General features: G+C 36.9%; 1 protein-coding gene across 1 annotated transcript; it reads right to left on the bottom strand.

The window, feature by feature from the left end:
• Nucleotides 1–909: 909 nt before the first annotated feature.
• Nucleotides 910–9,477, bottom strand: LOC127985997 (furin-like). Its single transcript, XM_052588228.1, has 3 exons — nucleotides 9,368–9,477; nucleotides 4,855–5,027; nucleotides 910–1,591 (listed from the first exon to the last, which is right to left on the bottom strand). The coding sequence occupies exons 1-3, from the start codon at nucleotides 9,405–9,407 to the stop codon at nucleotides 1,328–1,330; spliced, it is 477 nt and encodes a 158-aa protein (XP_052444188.1). The 5' UTR covers nucleotides 9,408–9,477; the 3' UTR covers nucleotides 910–1,327.
• Between the last annotated feature and the right edge of the window lie 1,061 nt (nucleotides 9,478–10,538).

Raw genomic sequence — 10,538 nt, 5'->3', positions numbered from 1 at the left:
AACATAAAAGACTTGACGGCTGACACTTAAAAAGCCAGGCATCGCAGGATGTGCACTGACTGCGACAGACCTCCTTGCGTGAGACTAATTACTAGAAATGGCAGAGAGGCTGAATGACAGGAGCGATGACGGGAGAATTCAGCAATTGCACAATTAAAAATGGATCTCGGGAGACCACAGGAGAGGAATATCGCCTGACAGAGTCTCTGCTGCAGAGGAAACAGCGGGTATCAGGCTTCTGTCCTTTAAAAGTACACCTCCATTGTGAAAGCCAGTGTCTGTGTCTTGAATGCGGGACAATAGATGAGTCAGTCAGGCATAGCCGGTTATGAGAACAATGCTTGGGTGCGCGCCTCTGTCGACACAGAGCCGGGTGAAGAAACAAAACCGAACATGAGCAAAGAAAATGTCATGCTATGACACTGAGGGGTTGTTGTTTTGAATCACAGGGACATTTGTGCTTTGAAACTGCAGCTTGACATTTTGTGAAGAAGCCAATAAGGTTGTTTGCTGATGCAAAAGTCAGTGTCAATATGCCAGTGTGTTGTAGTTTGTTGCCAGGGTGTTGCTTTAGGCTTGCTAAGGTGATCTAAATGTTCTGGGACCGGAATTACGAATCATTCTTAAAAAGATTTAAAAAAATTTCTTCTAAAATTAAAAAAATTCTCAAATTTCTACAAATAAAGAGTTAGGTTGGACATACATACTTGCACTCTGTCCCTGCCTAGACATAGCTACAATAAACAAATGAAATTAATTAACATAAAAATAAATACTTTTTTAATAATTTATAGTAATCTACACAAACAGTATTTTGTTAAATATCTTTTTAATTTTTTAATAATAATTAATAAACACAAAAAACTCAAATGTGCGAGCTGCCAGCTACCATGTGTGATGCACTCAAACACTGTAGCTCTTATGGCGGGTCGCTTTGTCTGTTTAGGAGACGTTGTAATACTTGGGGTTTGTCGAAATCCCTGAGCACAAGTATATGCAATAAAAACAGTGACGCTCGACTTAACAAACATCATTAATAATCATAAAAAACATAAAGATAAAACCAAGCCATGCATGATAGTTAGAGGATATGGTTTGGAATCACAAGAACATCCGTGTTTTTGAAGTTTCAAACAGGCCATGAAGAAAAAAACATTCATCTTCCCTCTCACTAGAGGAAAGATAGCATTCACTGACAGCCAAAAAGCCTTTAAGAACTTAAAAGCCGTGGCAACAATTCTTCATAAATTGGCTTGGCAGTCTATCTTCTGATCTCCAACTGTTTTCAGATTCTTTATTTTTGGATTAGATTTGCTACGCCACTTCTTCAATTAAAGGATAACTGTTGCTGATTTTCTGGAGGCAGAGAGAGACTCACAATCTGTTTCTCATTGAGGCCTCCACTGCTGTAGGTTGTGGCGAGGGTGGACGAACAGGCCTCGCTGTACCAGGGCACGTTGCCATTCTGCGTGCTGCTGCTGATCGACAGCGTGTAGATGCTATTGGTGTAGCCATCGCAGTTGCAGCTGTCCTTCTCTCGGCCGCCGTTCCCCGAAGCCCACACAAAGATAGAGCCCCGTCCTCCACGGCCCTAGAATTCAGGAGGAGAAACACACAGTCGGTCAAAAGCACTGGCATCTGCCTTAATGCAAGTCCAATCTAACACTGAGAGCCAGATGCGAGCGCTGCGCTGCCAAGTCTGAAACGGGAGGATTACAGACAACAATACTCAAAACAACTGGATAATATTTGTGATGAGTGGAGTTTGGAAAGGATTTTCAAAGTGTCATGGACCATTGAAGCACTATCATGGTTTCGATTGAAGGGCCAGATGCTTTTAAAAAGGACCTTGTGGGATGGCGCTAATGTTCAAGATTTTTATCATGCATGTTTATTTTCAGGCGCAAATGAAAGACACAAACAGCACTGAGCTTTTGCGGCCTACTTCTCAAATGAAGTGCAGTAATGCAAGAGTAAACTGTCAGAACCAATAATGAACTCGTGAAAAATGCACGCACTGCATTATCGAGGCATGTTTGAATAACCATGTGACTTTCATTTTACCATGTCACCACAAGGAAAGGCCAGATAATTAGATTCAGATGCTGTTTGCTTGTTACTACCTTTGATCGTTTACTGTACCTTACATTTTCAACAATGTGCCAAATAAAAGTCAGTAGGAGAAAATAACGTTGAGAGAAAGGCTGCAGTGCATCTTTGAGAATTCGCTCTTTGTTACAGCGCACACCTGCTTGATTGTGGGCATCTATTCAGCGAGGGTGTTTACACAGACCAGAGCCCCATTTGCATTGGCCTTCTCCACGCAACATGGATCTTGTTTCCCAAACAAATCTGACTGCTGGCAGACATGCGAATGCTCATGATTTGGACACCAGAAACAACGGCTAGAAAATATGGATGGGGAAAATACTAAGTCTGTATAATCAAATTCTTTTTTTTGGTCCTTGTCACTTATTATAGGAACAGTCACACGGAAATTCTAAAAGCTCTTACCATCTGTTCTGTTAAAAGATCTACCCAATATAATTATAATGGGATCATTCATACTTGGAACAAATTCTGCACAATGCATTTATGTTACGGATCTATGCATATAGTGTGTGCCATCTATGCAATGGCATAAAAGAGTAATACAATTTAGCATTAAGACACCTAACGTCTAGTAACACTTAAATGTTTATACTGCAAAAATATCAATATGAATTGAATTTAAAGAATAAATTATTAGGATAATCATCGATCACACTGTAAAAAAAAATAAAAAATAAATAAAAAAACAATGACAATTACAGTGATAATGTTAAAACAAACTGAAGTTGTGGTTAAGAGCACTTGCAAATTACTGAAAAAAATAAAACTTCTCTTTAATTTCAGCTAGTGGCCAAGATAACTTAGTTTTTACTGATTTAGCCAATGCAATGAAAGTCAGTGGGGCCCAAAAAACCATAGCAGCAAGAACAAGAAAAAAACTGATACGTTTGTAATAATATTTTCTTTTGTGTTCCACGGAAGCAGATATGGCATACAAATTTGGGACAACTTGAAGTAAACCATAATAAAATAATTTCTTTTAAGATGAACTATTGCTTTAAATGATGCATATCAATCTGAAAAGAAAGCATAAAAGTGGTCTTGCGTACCAAACCGCCTCTCAGCATTTTTCTACAAAAGGTCTGCTCCTATAAAATCCATCCACGGCACACTGCGGTAGGTAGCGTCTTGGCACGGCTCTCCTCCATTGTCCATTAGCTGGGCCTCAGCCAGTTTTACAACCCCCGAGCACGTTCATATGAGTGAAGGGTTGAAACGAATGCTGTTGCGCTACCCCACGCATGAGAGCAGTTTAGCTCAAATGGCGTTAAGTAATTAGGTATTAAGAATGTCAATACTGTTCACGCTCCGGAAAATCTGCATGAAGATGTCTCGGTGAAAATTGCCATTTAATGTGACATTTAAATTAAACAAACTTCACTCTGACTAGTAAGTGCTTTTATGACTCAAGGCACTCGCAAATGAAGTGTGCCAAAATCAAATACAGAGCATCCCTTCCGCAGCCCCCCTGACATCGCTAACTTCAAAGCAAATAAGAAAAATCCACTTAATTCATTTGAACCGTAAATTTCTGCCCTCTTAAATGCCACTGCTGGTAAAAGTTCAAGGTTAAGAAAGGCAAACTTAGACCATCTCAGCAAAAGAATATCAATGAAAACATGTCTACTGTTTGTGGCACAGACCAACTGATGCAGATAATGGCAGGAAACAGTAAAAATAGCCCATGAGTCACAGAAGCAATTGTACATGTCAGGCAAAACAGGACCTCTCCACTGCTCATTTTGAAACAGGATTTATGTAGACACTGACAGTGGAAAACTTTCTCCACGGTCCATCCAAGTGAAAAATGTAGGCTTCGATACGGCATCAAGCTCTGGTACTGTGTGTGTGTGTGTGTGTGTGTGTGTGTGTGTGTGTGTGTGTGTGTATATATATATATATATATGTGTGTGTGTGTGTGTGTGTGTGTGTGTGTGTGTGTGTGTGTGTGTGTGTGTGTGTGTGTGTGTGTGTGTGTGTGTGTGTGTGTGTGTGTGTGTGTGTGTGTGTACAAATTAAACAGAATAAAGAAATGGGTCTAACGCATTAATCAAATGTAATGTTTTAAATCATGAACATAATACATTTAATAATTTCAGATGTGGTCAGCCTTGATCAACAATATTGTGAACTATGCTGGCGTGTAAATTTAGCCAATGATAATAGAGAATTAACATATACATATCATTTAGATAAGTCTTAAGACCTGTTCACACAAAGAACGACAGCTATAAAGATAACTAACTACATTAGTGTCCACACCAACACAAGATATAATTCTGTTTATTCAGTGTGCACTGCAGTTATGTCATCTGGTGCTTTAAATCAGGATGGAGTCTACATTTTTATCGTTCACCAGCTGAAAAAAAAAAATGTATTATATTGTTCTTCTGTGCTGTTATTGTTGTGGTGTGGACTCCCCTTTACTTTTAAGTTAAGATTTTTTTTTTTTAAACAATATCATTACTGTTATCATTATAGTTATGGTCCTTGCTGTGAAAGGGCCTTTTAAAAGGTACAGTAATGCAGCCCAGTTCACTTAAATGGGCAGAGGCAGGCTGGAAAATTATTTGACAAGAAATATAAATTATGAAAAGTAATATAAATTTCCTTCCAGGAAACAATAAAACAAACCAAAAGAGCAGAATATAGCCCCCTTTCAGCACCACAAGAAGTATTTCTGGCCTACATTAGCTAAACGACAAAGAAGTGCAATGAGTTCAGGTTTGAGAAAAGCCAAACCTCTATCACGCCGCGCAGGAAAGCTTCTTTGGCCAGCTTTGCAGGTCCGTCCACCGTTTTGCCATCGTCTTCAGGTCCCCAGCTGGCGCTGTAGATGTCAATGTGCTGTGGTTTGAGACTGAGAGACTGAGCTTCCACCACATCAGTGACCTCTCCATCCAACATGCGCACACCTGCAACACAAAACATGATACACATTAGAGCAAATCACACACAAATATACAGTACCTGCATGTGTTATATCTTACTGTAACCACAAACTGCAGCCTGACTATTGTAACGCTTGTATTTAGATTAGACAGTAGAATGGGTTAGAACTGATGGCCATTACAATGACTTCATGTTTAGAGTGAGAGAGAGAAAAAGAGTGTGATGTTAGGGGAAAATTTGTCAATCAAACACTCTGTTGTAAACTCTGTTGAAAGCATTGAGAGGGGTGCAATCAGATTGTGTGAATTTTTGACGGCAATGATTCAATATTTTCCAGATTTACTGTGACATTTGTAGAAATTCATATAGAGATGTGTCCGATAGTGTATGTCATCGAAAGCTACACTTAATACTGGCTAAGAAATGTCTGATGAGAGGTTCTGCACAGATTGAGTGCTTACAGTATTATCATTAACAAAAATAAATAAAATACAAATTAATAAAGGCATCATCATATAGGCAGCATCATTTTGTTCCCATAATATAATAAGTAAATAGTTAATTAATAAATAAAACCCTTTTGGAAAAAAAGCACTTTTTAAAATTATTATTATTTCTTTTTTTTTTAAATATTCTTGTTTTGGAACATTATAACATTACTGACCCCAAACCTTTGAACTGTAATCTACATACTATAATCAACTTATAAATATAAAAACATAAATTTAAATTGAATTAAATTAAATAAAATGGAAATATAACAAAATTATATAACTCTACATAAAAATATAAATACATATATTAAATTCTTGAAACTGGTTCCACTTTCAACACTGCAAGAACTCAAAACAAACTTGCATAAGATTTTCAGTGAACTTTGAATGTGTATATTACTATAAATTCTCTAAACAAACAAAAAAAGATATTTTAGCTTTATTTTTTTAATACCACCAATTCCAACCTGCCTGCAACAATACTGTGATATTGAAATTCTAGCCTGTCAAATATTTAGCCACCCACCACCAGAATCTATATTTTCTTCCAGAGGCAAGTACATATATTACCACTGGTGGAGAGATATAACGTAACTAAACAGACAGAAAATCTGTAGAGAAAGCAGCTACTATGAATAACCCCACTAAAAATCCCATATGATTTTTCTTCTGTTTGCTAAATATTTAACATCTAATGCTCGCATATGAAAGGGATGAGGTGCACAGATAGCGCTGCATATAAAAGTTCCTTTCACAGAAAAAATCTGGAGTTCATTCAAAGGTGACAAGTGGCTACATTCTTCTCTTTCAAACATCCTTCACAACAGAGGAGACCATCTTATCTTTTTCCACTGCCATGTACAAAAGGGAATCTTACACCGAATTGGGGGTTTGGGAACGAGCCAGAGCGCTTGGTCCAAAATGTCAAAGGTGTTGAGTTATTGTGATCCCAGCATTAGAATGTTATCTCAGCCTCGGGTAAAAAAAATAAAAAATAAAAAAGGAGAGCAAACTCTGCCAAGAGCATTTAGATTTTGAAGTGGTAAAAAGATGAGAAATCAGAGTCAAGCATCTTCAAAACAATGTGAATCACTCCTTTGATACACAAGGGGGCGAGGTTACTCAAGGTTGCCCTCATACGGGTTAGTGCAAATAAACAAAAGTTCAGTCGTTTCAGGTTTTCCAAAGCAATCCGAGAGCTGTGGTGCAGACAGTACTGCAAACAAACCCACAACTACAGAAAAATACAGCACAACATTTTGGAAAGATTTGATGTTTTTATCCCATTCCTACATTCCAAAAGTCCCGAACATCCCAGAAGGACAAAGAGAAAGCTGGCTATGATTATTTTCTAGGAAATGAGAAAGGCATAACAGATGCACTGTGGTCGTTTTAATTCAGGCTCTAGTAAATACAAATAATCTATCTTCTCTCAAAAATGCAACAAGAACCCTCAGTTTTATTTGTTATAAAGCAATTTCCCACAATGGACTCTACTGTTTCCTCCAAGTCTTCCAAACCAATATTCTGGCTTAATGAGTTCTGGCAGAGGAATTAGCCGTGCTGTGTGCCATCTCTGCTAGCGGGCTGCCATCTCTACATTCAGCTTTCTTATAGCAGAAGGCACTGCCTGCCAGTTTGGGCCGACGTTACGGGTCAGCTGTCCAAAAACCTTCAGTTCTCTCTGTCCTCTGTCCCCATGCTACCCCCTAAAGGAGTAGTATCTGCTGCTTATTAAGCACAGATTTCCCTCTGGATTCAAGGTGAAACAGGCACAGGAAGACGACTTCCCCTCCACTGTGTCTCATTAGGAGGATAATTCAAAAACAGCTGCTTGAGAGAGAAACGAAGGCAGAGATGACAAAAGAGAAAGGGATTTTATCCATAACGCATTATCCATCTGCGTTAAAGGGAAGATCTGACATGTAGCGTATATATTTAGTCTGAAGAAAATGTGCAATTAAAAAAATTTAAAAAGACTATGTGAGTGTGCTTTTAAATCTCATCATAAAAGTGTTAATTTGTTTCGGATGTTTGCAAACTAACCCGTGTTCACAGAACCCAAGACTATCATATTTGGTGCCAGGCTGATGAAAACCTTAAAGCAATTAAGAAATTTCTCAACTTCTTTAATTGTGTGTGGAAACTTTTCCTGTTAATAAAAATAAGGTCCAAAAAAAGAAACAACTGTACATTTAAAACAAACAGAAATGAGTGAAAATAAAGAAAAGATGTCAAGGATAAATATCCCGGATATGTTAAGTACTAAATCGCAGTCTAGTGAAAAATATCACAAGACATAAAGAGAAAAAAAGGTAAAATAAATAAAAAAGGCAAAAAATATAAAAAAAAATTTATTAAATAAATTTTTTTTGGGTGATTTCTGATTGTATTACTGTAGTAATCACTATAAGTGCATAGTGTTAGTGTACGACTATAGCTTGTTGAGTTGAGCTTGTCCTATGTTCATAATCATGTTTTATTTAATGGTGTTCGGGTATTTTAAATAGTTATTTTTATAAAGCCTTTCTCACAATGAAGCACTCTATTGCATTCCCTGACCAATATTATGCAGGTATTTTTTTTTTTACATATTTAAAAATCACATAAATGTCTTCGTATTAAAATGCCTCTAAAAATGACAGGTCTTCCTTAAAAAGTCGCATGAATTATGATGTGTTGTGTTGAGGTTTAATACTTAGATTGCTTTTTTTTTTTTGGAAACCCTAACCATAAGTATGAACGAATAAGTGGCAAACACCTCTAATAACAATCATCAGCGTACATTGGAGAAAACACACAAAGCAGAGTGTGTTTCAAAGTTAAAGTTCAAAATTTAACAAAAAAAAAAATAAATCCTGGGTGTTGTTAAAAGCACTTTTCCCTTTGAACAGCCCACAACCTACATGTTGTTTGATTAGTGAGTCAGTGCTTAAATATGTTATTAATGGCTGCTGATGACCTCATAATACACACGTTATATAACATAACACAAATGCATTACATAATCAGCTATTCTGTAGTAGTAGTAGTAGTAGTGGTAAAGTTAGTGTTACTTGACCCAAAATGAAAATTCTGTCAATATTTTCTTACTCTCATGCCATTTCACACCATATCATTTATATCTTATTCCATGAAACACTATACATCTTCTGCAGTCATACTATATATTTGAGTAAGAACGGATCTCAAAGCCTACTGTAAGTAGTTATCGGACTGGCAAAAGAGCAGCAATAAATTCTGCTTAACATGTTCTTGTGTTTCAACTAAAGAAAAAGAGTCAAACAGTATTTTGAACAACTTAAGGGTGAATAAATGATGACAACTTTATGATATGTTTTGGTTAATTTTCCTTTTAAGGTGAAACATTATACCATATTGCTAGGCTAAACAGCTAAGATTCAACTATGGGCAGCTGGCAAACGGTTCTTGGTGAGGATTCTCGAAAGCAAACCATTACAATTATATTTTTCCTAGTCCAATGAAGTCTAAGAGCCGTAGTCAGCTGGCAGCATAGAGAAGAGTAATGAAACAAAATCTGCACTGAACAGGATAAAAGCAACTCAGCCAATTAAAAGGATTACACATGCTAGCATCCAAATCTTTGGCTCACAGGGACCTATGCTGGAGCCAGTGATAACTGTCCCATTTGAGCTCATGAAGCTATCGCTAATGGAGTTCCTCTTTCGAAGTGCTTTTGGTACGGAAGACTTCTCGTATGGGTTAATGCACAGAGACAGAGCTAATCTGAATGCGAAGCCAATCTGATGTTTCACCGAGGTGTTTTGCAATTCAAATGTTGGAATGGACTGGGTACGCACTCAAAGAATAGACTGCACGTGTTGAAACATGGAAAATTGTAGACTCACCTCCGATCTTGGAATTGTAGGCCACCCCGACACCACACATGTCATTGTTGGCAACAGCAGCAACCTCTCCAGCACAACGTGTTCCATGTCTTCAAAAAAGAAAAACAAGAGAGATTAAATTATGATTTTTATGGACATTTTTGAAACATCTGTACTGTGCCATAATTCATATATATATATATATATATATATATATATATATATATATATATATTAGGGCCGGGACTCAATAAAAAAAAATTATCTAATTAATTAGAGGCTTTGTAATTAATTAATCGTAATTAATCGCATTTTAATCGCATATAAATATTTGACCTGAGAACAGTGAGAAGTAATTTTTTTTCACATGGATTTATAGTATACCATTGAATAATGACTGAATACATACAAATAGTTTATTTTTGTTCAACCAAGTCTAGCAGACCAGTGCAATTTTTGCCATTAAGTGTAGCAATAGCATATTTAGAAACAATTTAGAAATAGGACATTTCAGAAATTCAGGAAGCTTATAGGTGCTGGAACCTTCTGTAAAGTGTTTTTTAAGTAAAACACAATACTGTCAATTACATTCAGAACATTGGAAACCCTGACTATTAGAAAACATCTCTCTGTTGCTTCAGAGGCCATAACATACTAAGTCCAACTCTCAATAACCTTGGCCAAAACAATAAAGAGTTCAACATAAACTGCCAGTTGCACCAACAAAATAATACACAGTTCAACATAAAGTGTAAAGTCCACGCAAGCTGCTATATGTTTTGCGTTGAGGTGATACTCGAGGTTCGATGCGGTAATATGCGAACGCTAGTTGGTGCTCCAGTATAATCGGTCCGCCGAAACTCATCCAGTGAGAAACGTTCCGCGGTGCAAAAATAAGTTATTAAAAATGGGGGACATTTTTTTCTGTAATTAATTAATCTTAATTAACCCGTAATTTGTGTAATTAATTAATCTCAATTAAAACGTTAAAGTCCCGGCCCTAATATATATATATATGTTCTATATACAAAATACAAAGTTTCATTTTATGTAATGCAATGCATCTTATATGAGCAGAAAAGGTAGTAACAAGCAGAAATAGAGGAATGCAATTAATTGCCTAAAAACATGAATTGGACATTCTCAGTACTGCCAAAGACAGCTGGGAACAGGATCAAACTACATTGCTGAT

The sequence above is a fragment of the Carassius gibelio genome, chromosome B21, assembly GCF_023724105.1.
Source record: "Carassius gibelio isolate Cgi1373 ecotype wild population from Czech Republic chromosome B21, carGib1.2-hapl.c, whole genome shotgun sequence".
Classification (NCBI taxonomy): Eukaryota; Metazoa; Chordata; class Actinopteri; order Cypriniformes; family Cyprinidae; genus Carassius; species Carassius gibelio.
The sequence above is the reverse complement of the archived record's forward strand: the minus strand, read 5'-3'. Positions and strand labels throughout refer to the sequence as shown.

Coding starts and splice junctions, on each gene's coding strand:
- LOC127985997 (XM_052588228.1), bottom strand. CDS start 9,407: ATGTGTGGTGTCGGGGTGGCCTACAATTCCAAGATCGGAG. Junction 5,028..9,367: donor CTACAATTCCAAGATCGGAG/GTGAGTCTACAA, acceptor TTTGTGTTGCAG/GTGTGCGCATGTTGGATGGA. Junction 1,592..4,854: donor TCCTGCGCGGCGTGATAGAG/GTTTGGCTTTTC, acceptor CCTGAATTCTAG/GGCCGTGGAGGACGGGGCTC.